This window comes from Mus caroli, chromosome 6 (assembly GCF_900094665.2).
Source record: "Mus caroli chromosome 6, CAROLI_EIJ_v1.1, whole genome shotgun sequence".
Lineage (NCBI taxonomy): Eukaryota > Metazoa > Chordata > Mammalia > Rodentia > Muridae > Mus > Mus caroli.
In genome coordinates, this window is record NC_034575.1 from 140,527,583 (window position 1) to 140,549,987 (window position 22,405).

General features: G+C 43.6%; 1 protein-coding gene across 6 annotated transcripts in view; it reads right to left on the bottom strand.

Annotated features, from left to right (window-relative positions):
- Window positions 1-11,746, bottom strand: part of Abcc9 (ATP binding cassette subfamily C member 9) — a 110,404-nt gene extending 98,658 nt beyond the window's left edge. For 2 of the 6 annotated variants that reach the window (XM_021164328.2, XM_029478467.1), the window contains exons 1-5: window positions 11,153-11,345; window positions 10,787-10,890; window positions 6,736-6,896; window positions 3,514-3,655; window positions 1,797-1,918 (exon numbers count right to left, since the gene is read on the bottom strand). In XM_021164328.2, coding sequence (XP_021019987.1) covers window positions 1,797-1,918; window positions 3,514-3,655; window positions 6,736-6,877 — 406 coding nt within the window. In that variant the 5' untranslated portion in view covers window positions 6,878-6,896; window positions 10,787-10,890; window positions 11,153-11,345. Of the gene's footprint in view, window positions 1-1,796; window positions 1,919-3,513; window positions 3,656-6,735; window positions 6,897-10,786; window positions 10,891-10,994; window positions 11,080-11,152; window positions 11,349-11,689 lie in introns of those variants that run through there. The other 4 variants (XM_029478465.1, XM_029478463.1, XM_029478466.1 and 1 more) reach the window with 4 other exon arrangements.
- Window positions 11,747-22,405: the final 10,659 nt, after the last annotated feature.

A 22,405-nucleotide genomic window follows, 5' to 3' on the forward strand; every position in this document is an offset into this window, starting at 1 on the left:
CAATAGAATACTCCTGCATTCACAAAACTCTTCACAACAGCCTATCTGCTTTCATGATAGCCCAACTCTAGACACAGTTTAGGTGTGCATCAATAACACAGGGTAAAGGTGACATGTTTGTACAGAGGAATATTACACAACAGTTGATTTCAAGAATAAAACCCAATCCAAGTGAACTCCTAATGAGCCTCACAGAATCAGCTGAGAGAAAGCAGCCTAACTTAAAGAGGCTAGACTGACTCCATCTATGGGACACTGAAGAACAAGCCCGTCTCCGTGTGGTGGAGGAAACCAACCAGGATAGGTATTCTCTCTGTGCAGATGGAGGGAAAGTAAGAGTAGTCTAAGAGGGACGGAGAACGCATACATGGATGAGGGCTTTGCTGTGCCGGAATGATGGTGCTCACATTGGACAACTCAAGGCCTCTTGGTCTCAGGTATGCACGTTTTAGTTCACAAGAACTATAGACAAAGACCCAACTCTAGTTAGAGAATGTGTGTATGTGTGTGTGTGTGTGTGTGTGTGTGTGTGTGTGTGAATAAAGAATAGAAAATATATGTATATATCTACGGATAAAGAATAGAAAAATAAAGTTTTGTCTAAAACAGAGTATGCAACTTTTAAATCACGAGAACTGTAGACAAAGATCTAACTCTAGTTAGAATATGTATATATCATATATACAAAATATTAGTCTTATATGTAGTTAGTTAGTTATATATAGAAAAACTATACATTATACACACACACACATATATATATGTGTATATATATATATATATATATATATGGATAAAGAATAGAAAAGTAAAGACTTGTCTGAAACAGAGTAAAACCTAAATTGATATTTTCTAGATAGTGGGTAAATGAATATTTGTATAATTCTTTCAATTTTCTGCAGGTTTGGGAAACTTCACCATAAATTTGTAATTGAAACAAAATTACAAGTTCATGATTTTAAAATGAGCATTTCTTTCCGAAATGAAGTATTTTGCTTGAAACAAGTGAAAGCATTTTTAATGCTATCATTCTTCATTTTAGTAATAAAGTAACGCCCTCTCTCAGACCTATATAACAATTGTGCTTCAGTTTTGACTTTAAGCCATTAGATATATTGATTAACTGTACATTTTCTTTCCAGTTTTAGTCTGCAACTTAATTATACAGTTTGAATTTTTCCTTTTTTGTTGCCAATTAGAAAGTCAAAGTTAATTAGAGGTCAAAGGAACTGGAAAGGCTAACTAGAGAACCTTAGCCCTGTTGCAGGCAGGAGGGGCCGAGCTTTGAAGAGCTGTTCCTCTGGACTGTGACTGTGGACTTTTCCTTGGGCTACAATGTTTCTGCTGCAAGGAGTCTTCTGAAGTCTCACCAGCAGCTCCAAAGCAGTGGCAGCCTATGGCGCCAACAGAGGATGGGAGAGCCCTTTGGAAGGTGTCTCAAGACTCCAAGGCAAAGGGAGAGACATGGAGCTCTATAGAATGGCATGCTCATGGGGCCAGTACATGCAAGAGCTCTCACTGTTAGAAAGCAATTCCTGGTGTCCCTAAGAACAGCACATCCCATCCTTCTCCCCAGAACAACACACCACAGAGGGATTTATTGGAGGGATCATGCAATTGTCACGACTTAGGGCACCTTAATGTATTTCCACCTCCACTTTCACTGAGAGAAAACGAGACCTTTCCCCGTGCTTCTCACTCTCAGCCTTCTTCAGTGTGTATTTATTTATTATGTGGGAAAGAAACTAAATGGTTCTTTGGGGGAGGGTGGTGAGAAAACCTGTGAGAATATTTACCTAAAAGTAATTTAGGGAAATTTGATGTTTCAATGTTATGATAATAGACGATGGATGTTGTCGTGGCGACAAATCCCATCACAGCCGGCATGAAAAGGTGGAGATGCCTGGACGTCCGATACCTAGAGAGAGCAAAACAGTGTTGGTGCCTGACGCAAATGGTTCTAGAGAGTTCTCCATTCGGTTTGTAATCTCCACATGAGAACTCACTCTGCTGTGTTCAAAGCCAAACTGCAATAATAGCTGCTTAGAGAACATGTGAGCACACACATCATACCTGTGTGACGTAATTGTGCTGGAAACGTCTATCCTAACAAAAGCATGAATTAAACACAAGGAAGCAACATCTTCAAGTGCTTACAAAAGTGACATATACCCACCATTCTACATGTGTAGACACATTGATGTGCAAATGGTGCAACAGGGCAGACCTGCTGAAGTAATTTAGTGATCAAATTAAGTGAATGATTAAAGAATAAGGGAAAGGACATATTTGAGGAAGTGTGACACAGAAAAAGATGCAGCTGTCCTGGGCCTCGCGATGTAGATCAAGCTTGCTCCTGACAAAGATCTGCCTACCTCTGTTTCCCCAGCACTGGGATTAAAGGCATGGTGCCTCCATTCATGGCTGCACATCAATGTTTTAATAAGAGGCATACCATGACCCAAGCACATGATCAATATTTTCCTATTGCTTGAGTTTATTCTCTTATTATGTGAGATGGAAATAGACTATATTTGCATTTATAAGGAAAAACTCATTGTATTTAATTTCCTAATATAAACTTCTTTTGTAAGAAGGACAAAGTTCTACTAGAAATATGACTTGTGAGAATTCTGACACTAAATTTCTCTCATCCTTTCCTTGTGCCTCTTTGTCTTGAGGGGTCTCAGGCTCCCTTCATGCCTTCTTCTCTATGTCTGTTTCTCTACAAAATGAAGGAGAACATCTGAGAACTAATGACTATTTTAAAACATAAGCACATAGCTTATAGGGCTATATTCAGTTAACATCAAGACAGACATATATATATATAAAGATATTTAGTATCAATATAGGTCCTATATACCTATTTTTAAAGATAAAGTACTCATTCAAATGTGTCAAAGGACAGAACTTTCTGGACAAGAGCACAAAGAAGCATGAAAGCACGTGACTGAGCACAAGTCACAGAGAACTGAATTTATCTGCCAGAGAAATTATGTAGCAAGACAACAGTGAAGGTGAAGCCCAGAGGGACCAGGGAGAATGTTACCCAGGTAAAGGGTTTGATGTGCAGGCATGAGGACCCAGTCCAACGTCTCAGAACCTGTGTAAATAGCCAGGCAGGGTGGCACATACCTCATCCCCACTGTCCCAGTGCTCATAAGGAGCGATGCGAATCGGGGGCAGCTCAGGGACTAGCTGGCCTGACAGAAACAATGGCACGGGACTCACACACCAACAAAGCAGAAAGTGAGGACCAAACCTAGAGGTTTTCCTCTGGACTCTACACACACACCCCAGCCCCACACATGAACACACATATGTCATACATACTTGCACAAAACAAAAGCAAACCCCCATGGTTATCCTGTATGGTGAATTGACAGTTATTGCTGCTAATAGGTCACAATCTGATCCCTCCCCTGCAATCAAGCCTGACAATGTGCTCTTGGCATCTGTCTATGTGCCTGCTGCCACACGGTAAGATGCTAGATGAGTTGAGTCACTTACGAGTCTGAAACGATGCCTTCTGCTATCTCACAAACATGCACAAACAGGAGCGCAAATGTCAGAATCCATCTCAGGTTGTGTCCGGGAAAATGAAGCCACGTGTTATGATGAATTTGCACTTTTGAGCTTTGGCTCCCCCATCCTGAGAGACAAAGGGTACAAGAATGTGATTAACATAATGGTCAGTATAACCACAGGTATAATTTACATTGCTGCATGTTGCAAGCTTTGGGGAATTTCCTGAACTCCAGTGCTTCACACTGATGGAAACTAATGGCTATTTACATTAGATCCACAGCACCATGGACTTACACACATTAACTCATGTGATATCATTCAGAAATGATGCTCCACCATGATTTTAACTGATGTTCTTCCACCTCTTGACTCAGCAGACAAGACAAATGAATAATGACAATATCGAAAGGAAATTAGCATCTATAATATTTTAAAATATGAGACCTGCAGGGGGGCTAACAAAAAAAGACATATTTGGTGGTACAAAGTGGGACATATTTGAGTCAATTCTGAATCACATGCATATCTGGGTGTACCTGTGTGTTCATGTATGTGTTCACATGTATGTGTGAGCACATGTGTACTGTGATGCACATATAGAAACCCTCACTTTCTACCTTGTGCAAGAAAAGATAAGGGTTCTTGTTGGTCACTGCTGACCTGTGAGTTCCTGGGGATTTTCCTATCTCCCTCTCATCTCACCTTAGGAGTGCTGAGATTATAGATGTGTGCATCTTCCTTTAAATGGGTTCTGGGGATTCAGACACAGGTCCTCTGGCTTGCACAGTAAGGGCTGGGGCACTGAGCTGCCTCCCTAGACCTGACTAATATGCACACATCCTATGAGAGAATGATCCCCTCTGGCTGGGCCAGGACTGTTCAACAAGCATACCATGCTTTTCTCAAAGAAAGCTGACACTGGCCTGCCGAGATGGCTCGGCAGTTAGGACTGCACACTGATATTGTAGACTACCAGAGTTTAGTTCCCAGCACTCCCGACAGGCAGCTCACTACTGCCTGTAACTCTAGCTCCATCCAGATCTTCTGGCTACTATGGGCATCACATATATATGGGTATACATGCACACACACACACAATTTAAAGTAAAATTAAAATAACAATGTTTAGTTACTCAGACAAGCCTTGAGAAGGATTGGGGACACTACCAGCTCATCCTAAGTTCACAACAGAAGAAAAAACAGTAATTACTTCTTGGTCAAATTTTAAGGTTTTCTTCCCCAAACTGTAGGTGACAGGGTACCATCACTTCATTTATGGTATAGTGCAAGGGAATCCCACCTCTGTTTTTTATGCTCTTCTTTCTTTTTCAGGTTTGACTAAGAAATATACAATGTGCTTCAAAAACTAAGATGGATTTGTATTACAAATACTGCCAGAGAGCAGCTCTGTTTGGATAAGGGAACCCCAGCAGCGCCCCAGGAAAGAAAACCAACTCGAGCCTTAGTGCTTCCAGATGTAATTCACAACCAGAAAGTCAGCTTTACTAACACATTCTGTGCTTTATGCTTTCTTTCACCTCTAACAGCAAAGCTCTGTGTGTCTCCTGTAATGTCATCATTTCCCTAGTATGTGGCACTTCTTTGACACTGATCTAGATAAGAAGCCAATGCCATAAATAAACATTCCATCATCTCCCGTCACCAGCGTCCACTCTAGTCCTCCTATTTGAACATCCTGGTGGCTAGCCTCTGTGATGACATTAAATGGGGGGGGGACATTAGAGGTTAAGGGTCTGTCACGATATGAATCATTAACTCTATACCTGTTATAATTACCACTACATTAAAAACTGAGTGGCATTTCTACTCTCTGGTCCTATAATATTCAGTCTCCATACATTCATTTAACATAAATAGCAGTGTACCAAGAGTGATCCTGGCCTCCTTGTACACCTTATAACAGAAATTCTTTGATCACTATTGGGATGTTAACATGTGATACCTATGTAGGTTTGGTTCTCTGTTGCTACAATAATCACTATAACCAAAAGCCACTCAGGAAGGAAAGCATTCAGTACACCTTACACTTTGAAGGCCTTCATCAAGGGAACCCGAGGCTGGAACTCAGGGTAGAAGGTTGAAGCAGAGACCTTGGGGGAATGTCACTTACTGGCTTGGTTCCCTGGCTTGCTCGGCTTCTTTTCACATACAGCACAGGCTCACCTATCTAGGGATGGCCCACAGTGATGAATTCTAACCTGAAATGGTTAGCCAAGTAAGTCCCATCTCTCTTGCTTTTGTTAAGGTACTTAATCTGACATCAACCATAGTCACTTTATACATGAAAACGTTGTTTAATGTTTAACAGGTTAACAGGTTTATTTTTTCCAGGTGTGGTTGTGATGCCTGTAACCCCCACAATTCTTAGGAGAGTAGGCAAGAGGACTGCAGGATCCAGGACATAGTGGGCTGCATAGCAAGCTCCCACATATCTGAGTTATATAACAGAAACTTGCCTCCAGAAAAATAAAAACAAGAAGTTAGTAAAACAATCTATTTGGGTTGTTTGAGGGAAGTTTCACAAATCGTGTCTAATTGCCCTAAACAATTGGTTTGTGTGTGTGTGTAAATGCTTATATGATGTGTATTTGCAAGCTCTCCTGAGTCAGAAACACTATGGAGCCCATACTGGTCTAGAACTCATGGCAATCCCCCTGCCTCAGCCTTCTGCTTAGGTGCTGGAATTACAGGTATTGACTACGCATCTAGCTAACTTTCCAAATGGTTTTCATGAGAATTCTTTCCACCTGAGGTACAGTCCACCTCTCTCCTTCTTTCGAGGCCCAGATGGGTTGTCACTCTGCAGGTGAATGCTCAGGGCGATCTGCTTCTGCTTTTGCAAATGGACTGAGATGATGGAGTTGTGACAGCTCATCTGCTCCTGTGGTCTGCACTGAGGGTAGGTGCTGTCTCACCCTGTTTCCATCCTGTCTCATAGCATAAAGCAAACTCTCCCCAAATGCCGCATGGATGGTATTTACCATCACCGACTAGCCTGTGGGATATTCTACAGCAAGTACATACAATCAAAATACACAAAACAGCATTACCCTGTCCCCACAAACCTACACATCAGCTTTTGGGGGTGATTTCACCAGAAATGGCAGCTTTCGCACAGCAGAACCTCAGCCACCAGAGAGACAGAAACATGAAGCACTGTGCACAGGACACGTCATGACTCACCAATGAACAGTATTGGAAAGGTGATAAACAGCAGGAAGACATGTGGGACCAGGTTGAGTGCGTCCACAAAGCATGGGTTTTGGAGAACACCATAATAGATGTTGTAGGAGGAGATGTTGTTCCCACAAAAAGAAAGGCTCATTTCTTCTTACTTGATTAACCTAAAATAGAGAAATGACCATCTTAGTATTAAACTTTCCTAAAATGGTGGCTTTAGTTAAGGGGTTCATAGCTTAAATTTAATTCCCCTTACTTTTGTGGCTGGGGAAACAAAAAGCATGTCAAGTAACTTCAGGTTTTCCATAACATTCTAGTAAAACTTTTTCCATGATTTAAAAAAACAAAAAACAAACAAAACAAAACAAAACAAAAAACCACTTGTGCAAAGTACTACCTCAGAGAAGCAAGTATCTGTCAAAGAAGAAAAATGGTCATGTGTGCAAGGAAAAGAAGAACAGGAACAAAACTGTTTAAATGAAACGTTAAAATGATACAATAGGGAAATGTATTTTTTCCCACGCTCATTCACACACCCAAAAAGATTCCCTAGTCATGCCATCTGAACCAAAATGACTGAAACATCTCTCTTCCATTGCAAGGAATAGTAAGAGAGAGGCACGAGGGACTATGATCAGTAACTGCTTCTCTCTGAAGAATAATGATGTCAAGCAGTTAAGACACATTGAATTCAGCTCCTGACAAGTTAAGGAAGACTCCTCAGGTCTCAGGCAGACATCTTGGGCCCTGTGCAATTCAATGGCTTCATTATAGACACAGAGTAGCTGGGCTGTCAGCAAGCTAATTTTAGAAAGGTTTATCATCTGCAAAGAAACTCAGTATCCTTTAATCTACCTCCCATAGTCTTCTCCTCCCTCTTTCCTTAGGGAAGAAAAAATATATTTTCTCTTCTTTACTGTGTGTGTGTGTGTGTGTGTGTGTGTGTGTGTGTGTGTGCTACAGTGGACATATGGAGGCCAGAGGTCAGCTTACAGGAGTCAGTTCTTTCCTTCCCCCATCTGGGTTACATGTTCAAACTCAGGTCATCAGGTTTAACAGCCACCGGCTCTACTTCCTGAGCCCTCTCACCAGACTTAATGTACAATGTACTTTCTTTGCATTATCTAAGCACCAAGGTAAAGACTTTTCTATGGTACAGGCTTTACCACATTTACACATCTTTTCATCAGTTGATGCACATTTGAACCTTCTGGCTGTTATGAAAACACCACTAGAAATATTCCTAAATTCTGCAGAAGTTAGCTAGCTGCTGAGTTGGAAACCAGTGTCCCAGTGAGAGAGCACAGATCCACTCTGGCTTTGTTCTTTAGTAGATCTTTCTCTTGGGTATGCTGAAAAGACAGTAGAGCCTCAAAGCTCTGCTCCATCAAAGAAAGACTCTAGGATCCCAACTTGTCTTTCATCCATCTAAAAGCCTTTGTGTGGAGTCTGCTTCGTTCCCAATGATATCAGAAGTCCTCAGAGCAAGCACATCATGACAGTGATGTTTGGGGTATCTTACAGTACGCTGCATTAAGCTTCAGTAAACTCATTCATCTATCAATCAGTAGACAACTTGGGATCCACACTCACAGGTCAGGTTTATAATCTGTGCTTTCCACTCTGTCCCTGCCCACTCACCTCCCAAGATAACTGATCTTAGCTATTCCTATTAAAACAAATAGCAGTTTAAGAGTTTAACCTCACCAGACTTTCTTTTCCATATTTATGTTGGATTCTGGGTTAATTAAAAGTTAATATCACATCAACAAATAGTACCTTTCTTATTTTTCTTTTCATTGATAATTAACTTAGTCATGGACATTATATTTTCCCTAAAAACAAGACAAATAATAGGACATAGAGAATAGTAGATAAATTGTTGGAAAAATCAAATTCCCCTCAAATGTTGTAGAAATCATTGCTTGAATATAATATAAGTAACTAGTTGGAAAGCTTGTATGGCTATAGCCCAAATGTTTGTATATAGTCTCTTACACAGATTATATCTGATAAACCCATTTTTTATTAAGTCACTTATAGGCTCTCTAGTTGAGGTCTTTTATTATAAAATTATATTTTTAAAACAAATAGTTTTAAAAGATTTGACTATAGATTTGGTAAATCATTACCACTTCATAAAACTCATATGGGAGAAAGAATTGAAATTTTTTAAAATAATGACAAAATGGAAGCTATATGTTCATATATGTACATTAGTAAATATTTTTTGATAAAGATGGAAAACCAATAAAAAAATAATAGCTAGCAATGAGGCTTTTAAGACTAGTCCCTCATTTAGTGAAAATGACAAAATGAAACGTTAAGTCATTTACTTGCTTATTTGTTTGTTTGTCTGTCTGCACAGTGCAGTGCAGCACAGGAGACCAAACCCAAGGCATCAAACATGCTGGGCCAATACTCTGTCACTGAATGATATGTCCTGTCCCCAGCTCTATGATGCCATTCCACAAAAACATCTAGATTTTGTTCCCTCTGCTATGACCTCTGAGTCCTACCCTGCTTTCCACCCTCTCTGCTCCCTATACAGATGTCCATGTTTCCTTTTGACATCTCTTCTACTCACCCCTCTTGACCTTCATATCCCTTTCTCTAAAGCCACTGTGCAGGAAGAAGGTTCTAATAGCCAGCTACATCAACAGCCAAAAGTAGGGAAAGAGGAAGTTTACTGCAGATACTATATTAGATGTTGTGTCCATCAAAGATATTGAATCAAGATGGTGTGCATGTGCGTGTGTGTGTGTGTGTGTGTGTGTGTGTGTGTGTGTGTGTGTGTGTGTAAACATCTGTGCATCTTGTTCTAGGATTTGAATCCAGATCCTCATGATGTCAGGCATTCACCCTACAAACCAAACTATACCCCAGCCTTCTAATAAATCCTTAAATTTCCAAACAGCGTCTGTGGTTCCCTTCCAGAGCTCAGGCTGTTGTAAGCACTTGAGGAAGGCCATACACTGATGCTCTTGAGGGCCAGACTGTCACCTGCCATCCATTGCTGGTGCCCCCCTCCCCCTGTATCTGTTTAGGCTCAGTTTGTGCACAGAAGTGACAGCAACAAGGAGGAAAGGGACCATAGGGAAAAGCAGAACATCTTCTCCCAACGAGCATAATGCCTCTGAAAGGCAGTCAAGTGCTTACAAGAGTCGTTGGGCTGGGGAATTGGAAGGCACCAACTTTAAAACAGATCAAAAGTGAGACGTTGGCTATGGGGTAGCCTGCAGGACAGAACACAAAGGGAAGAGGAGTTCTCTTGTTTCCTGGCCCTGCACTGTGAGAAGTTCCCCAGCCCCTGGTATGCATAAAACATGGTATCAGTTCAAAACTCTAGTTTTGAACATCTATCAACTCTTTTGATACTTCTACAGAAGAACAAAGGTTAACTGATTTAATTCCAAAGATAAGATATTAAAACATATCAGGAACTAATTGCCAGTTACTTTTGCTAGCCACTTAGACTCTGAGTGAGAAGCAGCCACCTCCCTGCTCACCCTGCAGCCGCTGTCAGTTGTGAGTCCATTGACAGTGCCAGCCAAGGTCGGGCTCTGGACACATCTAAAGCAAACATGCACGGGATAGCTTTCCTTCTTGCATGTGGAACAACTCACCCCTGAGCTACAGAGCGCTTAGGCAAAAGCATCCTGAATGAGAAGCACACCTCTGAAAGGCACCTAAGGCAGCGACCACTCACGATGCGCCCAGGATGCCCACCATCCGCCAAAGCAAATGCTGCAATCGTTTCACTGAACTTGCTCAGTGGAGACCTCACAAAATACGTAGATGTGTCTGGCTGTCTAACTAGCTGTCTGGCTGGTTCTATACAGATCCAAGTAGGAAATTTCCTAGCAAAAAAAATGACCATGGACTTGATCCATTATTGAGTCTTAGTCCTTGCGTTTACCCTCCAGGGGCTATGACGTTCTGTGACACAAGAAAGGCAATGCTGGGGACCCCTGCGCAGATAAGATTGTTTTTAGACACTGCAACCAACGCGGAGCAAACAAGCAAACAATAAATAAATAAATTTTAAAAGTACCTTGGCTTTGGCTCCAGGGCTTAGTCCCCCTACTGGTGCACTTGAGCTACCAACAGCCTGCCCACCGTCTGAAGATGTAAATTTCAAACTAGTACACAGAACTCCTAAAGAGCAAAGAGTAACAAATTTAGTAGAGAGAAAGCTTTGCGTGAATTGTAAAGGGGAATGGCTAACAAAGTCTCACTCTCTCTATAAATATCAGTGACACCTTTCCCCGTTTCCAGTCGGTTTCGGCTCCAGCCGGCAGGATTGTGTAAGTCAGACTTTGGAAACCTGATCCCACCTTCTCGCCAGCAAGTCCCCTGAATCCTAGAAATAAGCGAATGCCTTTACTGACAGAATACTAGATCAAAATCAACAGCTTACAGCCAGTGACTCCTCAGAGTAGTTGGGGATCTCTCTGTAGCAAGCCGAGGAGCTCACGCACTCCATGGGACGACAAATTTTCCTCTCGGGTCAGCAGCCGGCGAGTGGATTATTTTTAGGGTGGTGGGAGGCCAGCTGCTGCCTCCTATCGCGTTTCTCCTCCGCTGCGCTGCGCTGTGGCCTGGGGCGGACACTGCCGCGCCCAGGCAGGAAACTGCAGGCGCCCCAGACGCATCGCCTGAGGCGGGGGACCCTCCCCATCCAGGACCCTCTTCACCCCGACCCCCCTCACCCGGATCTCCCTACCTGGGACCCTCCATCACTCCGGCCATTCCCATCCAGGACCACCCTCCCCCAGACCCTCCGTCACCACTCCCCACTCCTCCGGAGCTGCTCCTATGGGTGAGCGCAGTGAAGATGTGCCAAACTCAGGCCGTATGTGGATCCCCCAAGACTCCACCAGAAAGCGGAACTTGCAAAAACCGACTCCCAGACCCTAAAGAGGAGGCTTATCAGATATGAAAACATGGAAAGTACCAGCTTTGCGGGCAGCCTTTGCTTTATCCACCAAAAAATAGGTTTAAAAGTGCCATCCGTTCCCCCAGCTTCTCCCCCAGCAGGACTGAGAACTGAATGGTTCATTCTAGGCAAAACAAGCCGCCACCAGGCACGCTTGTCTCACTTGGATGGGCAGGCACAGGGCAGAATCTTTCAGTGACCCGGGGAATTTGCCTGCTGCTCCAGACTAATGGACCAATGGCACTTGCCTGAACACCCCAAAATTTGAGTTTGATTTCAAGTTTCAGCATCAACAGTACTTTTTATTTGTTTATTTGTTTCATCGCTTTCACAAACAACAGATATAATTAACTCTTAAAATATCAAAACTTGCTTAAAACAATATCTATTGAAGGCAGACTGTGGTTGGTGTTCTTCTGAAATGCCATCATTTTGGGGGAAAGATGCAGGGAGTTCAAAGCAAGAAGCAGACACATAGCAGATTAGAAGCCAGCTACACACACACACACACACACACACACACACACACACACACACACCTGCTTTTGATATAGATATGCATGTATATATGACACTCCACAATAACTTTCCTTCTGGTGGGAAGGGGTGAATTTTAAATTTAAAAAAAAAAATTTTTTTTTCAGGGGGTGAAGGTTAGACACCCTGGCTTGGACTCAAACTCGCAGTAATCCTCCTGGCTCAGCTTCTAGATTGTTGCGATTACAGATATGAGCCATGATCACACTGGGTAATTTTTGGCCTCAGTAACTCTTGAATAAACTCTCAAGATTCCCAAGGGTCAGTTTTGAGTCCTTTGCAGTAATCAGTGTTCGTAGCAACTGTCCTGATCAGATAAAGGCTCGTCAGCCTGGCGGGCTGGTGCCTTCGAGGTTCCTCATGCTGTCCCTAAAGCACTGGCCACTGAGTTGAACTCAGCACCCCGTGGCCTTCTGGCCTCCAGAAGTTGCTGCTCAGAAACTGACCCCAGCACAGCATGCCCCAGAGGAGATGAGAATAAAGTCACTTCCTGGGAAGGTCCTTGCAGCCTTGGCCAGCTTCCAGAGCCAGAATGTACCACTTCCAGGGAGCTGGAAAGAGCTGGCACCGAGGATGATCCTGCACCAATCTTACGGCCTCAGAACGGCATGTAACTGCACCCTATAGCAAGCTTTTGGGGCCAGGAAAAGAGAGTGTGGTTCGAGAGCAGGGAAACTCAGAATTGTGTTCAGAATGTGGAAACACCAAGTCGGGCAGAGAATTGGGAACTAGGAGACAGATAATGCCAAATATACAGTTTGAATGGAAATACACAAAAGGAAATTGCACTTAGAGTTTTTAAAAAAACATACTACTATTAATGAGCCTGGACTCACGGCTCAGTGATTAAGAGTGCTTGCTGCTCTTGTAGAACCTATGTGGGGGTTCACAACTGTCTGTAACTCCATTTCCAGGAGATCTGATGCCCGTTTTTGACCTCTGAAGGTACCAGGTACACATGTTGCACCACATACATAGGTTCAGGCAAATACACGAAGAAAGATAAAAATAGATCTTGAAAAGAAATTATCACCAAATTATCACTTAAAAGAATTATCACTAATCTCTTTCTAAGGTCATATATCGTAACTAAACATGCTCATTGTACAAAGAAGATGTGAATAAGTAGGACATGCCAAGACCCCCACCTAGAAGATTAAGTAAGCATGTGTCAGACTGTAAAAAACACAAGCAGTGTGCTGTATGGATGAAAGAAGGACTTGGAAGAAAAGCCTGCCGGGCTCTGAGGTAGACCAGGAGAAAGCCCAGAGAGGCTGACGGGCAGGGTGCTCAAACAAGCCTGGGACATAGGATAACACCAAAAGAGATGGATAGATAGATAGACAGATGATAGATAGATAGATAGATAGATAGATAGATAGATAGATAGATAGATAGACAGACAGACAGACAGATAGATAGATAGGTAGATAGATAGATAGATAGACAGACAGATAGGAGATGGTAGATGATTGATTGATAGATTGATAGATTAGATAGATAGGTGATTGATGATAGGTAGGAGATAGAGATAAATAGATAGAGATAAATAGGCAGACAGACAGATGGATATGTAAGACATAGATGAGTGGCTGGATAAAGATAGATGATAGATAAATTTTATAGATAGTTGGTAAATGATGAATAGACTATATATATATATATACATATGTATATATATATGTGTGTGTATATATATATACATATATATGATGGATGGACAGACATATAGACAGAGAAATGGACAGATAGACAGGATGAAGAGGACAAGAGCAAGCAAGAGAGGCAAGGGAAACAAGTTGGACTTTTGGTTATCACGTCTGTTCACTATCTCAATGGCTGGACAATTCTACCAGGTCTTCTTGTTCTTCAGTGAACAAACCATAGTTCATGTGTTACAGACTCAATGTTAAGGCATCAGACACTCTCCCCTGAAATAAACACTCAGGAGTGTCTTGATCTCAAACTATTCTTGCTATGCATGTTTTGATTATTGACAACACAACATAATCTGTCTCTCTTACAATAATTTTTCTCCAGTGACACTTAAAACTGATCATAGAAATAATTTAAATTGTGGCATAATGTTTCATTCTGTGACTTAAACACATCTCGTGATATTGAGCTTACAATTCTGAATTTTCCATAGCATCTTTTCCTAAATACACTTTTAATTAATTCTAGTAGGTAATTTTTTTAAGATCCATCCTCTGGGGTCAGATATGGTGGCACATACCTTCATTCCCAACACTCGGGAGGCAAAGGTAAGTTAGAGGCCAGCCTGGTCATTCCCAGAGATATAGCACTATATAGTGAGACACTGTCTGTCTCAAAAAGAAGAAAAAAGAAAAAAAGAAAAAAAGAAAGAAAAAAAAGGAAAAGAGAATTCTCTGAATAATGAAATAATATTAATTAAATGACTGTAGGATTGAAAATATGAGGCTATGGGAATTAATGACAAACTGAAGAGAGTGTTCTACAACAAAACAAGCATCCAATTTTTTATTAAAAAAAAAAAAAAAGGAACTCCCATATTTCAGGCCCTCTAGTACAGGCTGACCTGGAACTCCTTATGTAATCAAGCCTGCTTGGAACATCCTGAGTGAAGGAATTATGCGCATACCTAACTTGCTTAGGCAGTGTTGGGTTAGAACCCAGGGCTTTGTACGCACTAGGCAACCATTTTACTCGATGAGCCAAGGCCCGGGCCCCTACACACTTCTAAGGAATGCTGGCTTCAATTTGCTGTCGTTTTCCTCGTTGCAGTGCAGCCTGAAGCCTGACTTAATAAACACTGGCGGCCTTGTATTCGTGTTATGAGTGCTTTTATTTCATCCCGGGATTCGTTTGCCTTGTGCTGTGGATGAGCAGCGGCGTTGGTATTTTATACACTTTACCAGTACTGCTCCCCACAGGAGCTTTTCCCTCTAAAGCTGTCCTTGCCGCGTGCATGGGACAAGTCCTCAATTAGCTACTAATGCTTTTCAACTGACCCAGTTTCTACTTTTATTCCCCAACTATGATCAGGTTGATTCTGTGGTTGTGCCCGCATATGTGCGTGAATTTTAAACTTCACCGTACCAAATTCCCATTTTATTTATTATTATTTCTTGCTCTCCTGTTGTGACCATCTTGGATTTCACTGAATCTAAGATGGAAGTTACTGGAAAGCACGATGTTGTTTCTGTTGTCCTGCCTTCTGTCCTTCCACTTCCCGGTTCTCTCTTCCTCCCTGTTAAGCATGCACATCTCCTGGGAAGCCCCGATGTCACCCTTTCACGGTCCTGCTTTGCCTTGCTTGGGTTTTCTGTGTTGATCTTACATTGCAGCACTTGGGCAAGGTTTCTTAACAACCTGTACCTACAGTCTCTCAAACACATGCTTACTGGCATCTTGTCTCTAATTTTGATGCTTCTAAATCAGCAACAGATTGGACATGATTCTGTCCAAGATGTAGTTTGTAGTATAGATATATAGACAGGGTCTTGTAACATAGTCCAGGTTGGCCATAAACTCACAGTAATCCACCTGTCTCAGTCTTCCAAACAGGAGAAATATAGTGAGAGAGAGAGAGAGAGAGAGAGAGAGAGAGAGCCACCACATCAGGTTATAAAATGAATTTAGTTGGGTTTTTTTTTTTCAAGAATTTTTCTAAATGTTTAATGATGTGAATGTGTGTTGAGGGGGTGGAGGGGCCGTGCATGTGGCTGCAGTGCCCATGCAGACCAGAAGAGGGCTCCTGGCCCCCTGAAGCTGGAGTTACTGGCAGCTGTTACCCACTTGATGTGGATGCTGGGACCCTAATTCTGGTTCCTTGCAAGAATAGAATGTGTTCTTAACCACTGAGCCATTTCTCCGGTCCTATAAAATACATTTTAAATCAACTTTGGTAAGCACAACTATTAGAAGATAAAGATCATAGCACAGATAAAATCCACAGTGTTTGTCATAACCATGACACCAAAGATTACGGACTATTTCCACCTATCTGGAAGCTCCTTTGTGTCTCTCGCTCATCAGTCTAACCGTTGCCTGTCTAGGCTAGACATTTACTATACCGTCGCTCATGTTTCTCTTTGTATCCTCTGTGTCTTCTGGACTGACCACAGAGACTTTGCATTGTTTCCTGATAAACACACAACAGCGTGAAGGTTGTATAGCCCAGGGCACTCAACCTATATCTTTGTCAATCAGCTTCCCATCACCGTGACCAGGACCTGAGACAAACCAGTGTAAGATGAAAAAAGGTTGGCTTGGGGCTCCCTGTTTCAGAATTTACCCTTCTGCTTTGGGCCCGTGCGGGAGGAAGTCTCTTTCCCTCATAGCATTTAGGAAGCAAAGAGAAAGAGAGGGAGGGCCAGCGTCCTGAAGACCGGTCTGCACATTCCTGGGCTTTTATGGGTCACTCCTGTCATCACTCTGAGAGCTTGTTCCGGCTCAATAGTCCAACCAAGTTCTACTACTTGCCAGGAAGAACCTCTCACCCCATCACCTCACTATCTTCAGTTCTTCTCAGCCAAAGATCTGGACCATTTGATCCTGCATTTCCCTCTCTGTAATACGTCCTCATGTCTCAATGTGTCACACGGCCATGCTTGGAACACTGTCACCCATACTACCAAGCTGAATGCTTGCTCCAACTCTGTCCCTGCAATTACACTCGTTGCCCCACCTTCCCGGTGACTGTCGCAGTGTTTCTCCAACATGGCACAGGCTCTTAGGTAAAGCCATGTGCTCTTCCCTAAGTGAGCCCCAGAGGCCTCTGTTCCTTCTCATCTCCTTCTCAGTGTTAAGATCACCCAGGTGTCACAGGAGAAGTTGAGGAGCCTAGCCTACTCTGTCACCTCAGTCCAGTGACTGCGGATACTCCATACTCTCCTCCCCTGGGAGCGACCTTCAAGTGGGGAAAAGGGTGGAGTTGAAGACACTGCTACAGAGTTACTGGGGGGAAACCACTGTCTGTAGACATGATCCCCCTAAGAATTCTGAACCAGGCAAATCACTTTGAAAGTAAAGAACTTTGTTCCGAACCAGTGCTATATAGTCAGTCACGTGAATCAAAACCTAGACACTTTCTCCAAAGGAGACAGGCGTGGGAAGGACAGATGCTCAGAGCATTGAAGTCCCACCTCTGCATCGCGTGGTGCAGCTGGCGCAGCTGTCTGGCCTCACGTCGATGCACAGAAAACCGACCGTGTGAAAGGTCCTGTTGAGGATGTGAATCAGAGAAACGGCTTCAGAAATGGCTTAAGAGGATCTAAGGTCAATGTCAAAATATTGCTGTTCCTGGAAGAGCAGGTCACAGAGGCCCACGTGGGATCTGGCTGATCCTCGAGCCTTTAACAAGCCAGATAAGCACCGAAGCTTACGTTGGCTTTGTCACAAAGACACAGCTTTCATTCACTGCGAATACATACCCCTTAAGAAGATCTTACTTCCTTCTTTAATGAGTCATGTGGGAAACAGGGGCCATGGCCAGGAAGGGTCTGGCTGATGAAAGTACAACGGGAATCAACAGGCAGCTCTTGCACCCATCAGCTACGAACCAAAGTCTTTTTCTTGTTCTGGTTTTTGTTGTTGTTATTGTTGTTCTCTTTGTTGTAATAGGGATTGAACCAAAGGGTTTCATGTCAATATTCTACCACTGAGTCACATCCCTAGTTTTTCTTTTGCTTCGTGTGTGTAGGGGGGAAGTGGGCGGGGGGGAGAATAGCCCAATAGCCCTTGATCTTGCAATTCTCCTGCCTCTGCCTCTAGCATGGATAGCATTAAGGGTGTGTGCCGTCACATCTGGAAAGCATTTGGTTTTTTTAGAGCAGAATAATCAGGCTGCTGTCAATTTGTTCTTTCCTCAAATATTTATAAGAAGTTAACCGAATTCCTTAGCCCTAGTAGGAGGACTGAGCATTACAGTGAGGCAGACATGCTGGATTCTCTCTCTACAGCCTTAGTTCTAAGGAAGAAAACAACTTGAACACTTCTTGAGTTGAAACTGTAATAGAATTGTCAGGGGGAAACCCAGAGTACTTGGGCTGGGGAGGTGACACAGGTTCAGAGTGCCGGCTGCTCTGTCAGGGGACTGGAGTTCAGTTCCCAGCACCCATGCCAGGGAGCTCACAACCCCTGCACTTCCGGCTCCAGCATCTGAGGCCTTTGTCTTTCCTCAATGCACAGAGCCATGCGAGGCCAGCAGGCTGCTTGGAGAGCCCCTTTGCTTCAAGAGCGTGGCCCCTGCAAAGTCAGCCATGTAGCAGTGGAAGGCCACACAGCTGAGCATGGATGGTCAGTGCAGATAGGACTTGGGGGGTGAGGGGTTAAAATAATGATACCCAGTTGGGAAGGTAGGAAACAGGGGGGGGGGGGGCAGATCTTGGAAGAGTGGGTAAATATGAGCAAATCACAATATAAGATATTCTCAAGAGTTAATAAAAATAAGAGGGAGGGACTTCAATGTCAAAATGCCTCATAGGGTTTAAATCACACCACCAATGGTGGGGATGAGGAGTCCAAGTAAGGAAGGGATAGAGTGAAGAAAAGCCAAAGGGGATTCCTAAATGCCCGCCCTCAGGAGAGACACACAGCACACTGGCTGCAGTTAGGCACACCCCCTTCTAAAAGTCAAGATCTCAGTGTCTAGCTGTGTGTCTATGTACACAAAGTGAGAGTTAACAAGTGTCTGTCGCACCCAGGAGACTTATCCAGGTGCTACAGTGGCAGCATCCGTGTTTCTACCCAATGGTGAATTGATTGATGGCTCAGACTCCAAGGAATAGCTAACTAATAAATAAATATGTGTTTGAACATGCTGAGAAAAGGGCTGGAGAGATGGTTTCCTGGTTAAGAGCACCGGCTGCTCTTCCAGAGGACCTGAGTTCGGTTCCCAGCAACCACATGGTAGCTCACAACCATCTGTAACTTCAGCTCCAGGAGATCGATGCTCTTTCTGGGCTCCTCAGCATCCGTACACAAGTAGCATACATTCACACACTTACCCACACACCTACACCCTCCCACACACTAATAATAATAATAATGATAATAATATTTCAAAGGATGGTTTCACAGGATGGTTTCATGAGGTGTGAAACTATCTAACACCAGGGTTGATTGCTAAAGGAGAGTGCATTCATTTTGATGAAGGACACTTACTTGTGTACACTATGCAAGCAGCTGGGTGGGCGGTTCTCCAAAAACAACTCTCAAAGACCTTCAAAGTAGAAGTCTGACTCAGGCCTACAGGTACGAGATCTCAAAGTGAAGCAGAATGCTCTATAGGCTTGGGCTTTGCGAAAACGAGGCACCCAAAACCATTGGGATAACTCTTTAAGTCCTGTGGCCTCTGAACAAAAGGTAGTCAGACATGATCTCTGAAAGAGATTTGTGAAGAAGGGCCTTTAAATAGCGCTGTCCCCGAGAAAGGGGCTGGAGAAAGTTCCTTTAACTGTACGCCATGAGAAGGGGTTTAGATTTGAAGACGGTCGTGTGAGGCCAGTGAATGGCAACTGCAGCTTGGGGGACAAAAGTCATAAATACTGAATCTTCCTTGATAAATCTGAAGGACAAGGGGCTAGGTTCAGAGGTGAAGTTGGGGAGGCTCCATAAGTTCCCTCCACCCAGGGGAGCTGTGTTGTGAGTCTCAAGTCTCCCACCCACCCAGATAGTAAGGAAGACAGTTCATGGGAGTCTGCCACCATTGCATTCTACTGTCTTAACACCCCATGACTCACTCCCTACAGTCTACAGTGTACAGTGTAGACTCTGAACATGCTAAACACAGTACTTCAGCCTTGGGAATCTTTTCAAACAAGGTCAGCGAATGAACGATAAAGCCCTTGGCAGATGGCAAGCCACCATAGAACTGTAAGATATTGCTTCATTTGTGTGTGATACATACTTATTAGGGGAAAACAATCCCTTCTTCAACACAAGAACTTTGACACCGTTTCAACCAAGTCCCCTTTGTCCCATGTTAGCTTCTGTTTACTATCCAGTTAAACTTCATGGTTTTAAACTCGGCCAGGAAAATTTTTCAAAAGTATAAAACGGCGGAGTTCTTGTAGGACACTTTCCATAAGGCGCCTCCTCCCCCTCCCCCCGCCCTGTTGTTTTGTTTCTTTGGGGAAAAGCCAAGGAAAATATTTAGAGTGATTATTTTAAAGGACAAAGAGGAAGTTATATAAAGCCAAGTTTCTTTTTATTTTTTTAAAGAAATAGCTAGTAGCACAATGGATAGACTCCACGTCTGAAATTAACCTGTTAATTATAGAGATCTGGTGTGCCTCCTCGCTCAGAAATAAAAGCGGCAGCTGCTGGAAAACTTAGTCCAAGAGCTTGAAGACACACAAAATTTTATTTTATTTTTTTAATTGATTAGCTGTTTTTCCTTTTGGTTCCCTTTAGAGTCAGCTGTGTCAGCTCTTCGGTGATCAAACAACATATCTACAAGGACCCCTTTAAACGCTGGCTCTGCTCAGGCGCATGCTCTTTCTCTTTAATTCAAGAGACTGACTGGGACTGTCTGGGAGACTCACCTGGGTGCAGCTGTGGTAGCTTCCATGTTTCTACCCAATGGTGAATTGATTGATGACTCAGACTCCAAGGAAACCGATGCTCTTGTGAGGGAATAGCTAGGTTTTACAGTGATCATTCAGGGAAGAGGTAGAATTCAAGCTTAGAACAGTCTGAGTCTAACACTGGGTCTCCTCTCCCCTTCCCTTCCCTTCCCTTCCCTTCCCTTCCCTCTTCTCTTCCCTCTCCTCTCCCCTTCCCTTCTCTCCTCTCCCCTTCCCTTCCCTTCCCTTCCCTTCCCTTCCCTTCCCTTCCCTTCCCTTCCCTTTCCTGTTCTTTTTTTTTTAAAAAAAACTTTCCTGTTCTTTTTTTTTAAACTTTCCTCTTCTTTCTTCCATTTCTTCCTTCCTTCCCTCCTTCCTTATCTCTTTCTTTGTTTACATCCCAAATGTTGCTCCCCCTCCCCGTTCCCCCCTCACAGAGTCCCTCCCTCATCCTCCTTCCCCTCCTCCTCTGAGAGGGTGCCCTCCCCCTTGCCCACATCCCCTTAAGCTGCGGCTGGTGAATCAAGTCTCTGCAGAATTCTGCATCCTTTCCCACTGAGGCCAGACCAGGCAGCCCTCCTGAGCTGTATTCCATAGTCAGTATACAGCTTTAGGGACAGTCCCTGCTCAAGTTGTTTGGGCACCTACATGGAGCCCTTGCTGCTTATGTGCTGGGGCCTTGCTTCAACCTGCCTAGGTTCTTTGCTCTTTGGTTGGCGACTCAGTCTGTCAGAGCTCCAGGGGTCCAGGTTAGTTGACTCTGCTGGTCTTCCTGTGGGGTTCCTCCAGGGGGTCCTCCAGTTCTTCCCCCCAACTCTTCCATCAGAGGCCAGCGTTTGACTATGGGCCTCTGCATCTGTTTCAGTCAGCTTCTGGATAGAGCCTCTCAGAGGAAAGTTATGCTGGACTCCTGTCTATAAGCATAACAGCATTAATAGTGTCAGGGATTACTGCTTGACTATGGGATGGGTCCCAAGTTGGACCAGCTGTAGGTTTGCTATTTCTTCAGTCTCCTCACCTTTATTGCTGTGGTATTGACTTAACTGTCATTATAAGAAGTAACAAAGAATGTAGGCTCCAATATAGAAGGAAAAACTGAATTGCCTGAAGGCAGAGCGCTTTCCTTCCTGGGGGACAGAGAACGCAGGAGTTCTCTGTCCCCCAGACACACACAGAGTACCTATTCTTGTAGAGTAAGTGGCCTACTGAGAGGAGAGAAGAATATCAGATTAGTTTGAGATTACACAGCTGGGACCTCTATCACAAAACTGCCCAATGACCCTCTGTCCTTCACCCTACAATACTGATCTGTTCAGTCTCAGACTCATGGGACACACAGAGAAGAGTTTGACTTCTGTTGAGGCTTGTCCTCTTGTCCTAGGGGATCTAACTACAGGACACTCCGCTACCTCGCTCCCCTCACAGGGTGGAAAGCTGTTTGGGAGGGAGATCCTAGCAGCTCGGTTCAGCTCAGCATCTGCAGGAGACACGGGGTGTCGCCAGGTTTGGATGATTCATGGAGAGAAAGCAGAACATTCGTCATCTTCTGGCCTTGCATAGGTCCCTACACCTTCAGAGCCCATGACCTTGCATAGGTCCCTACACCTTCAGAGCCCATGACCTTGCATAGGTCCCTACACCTTCA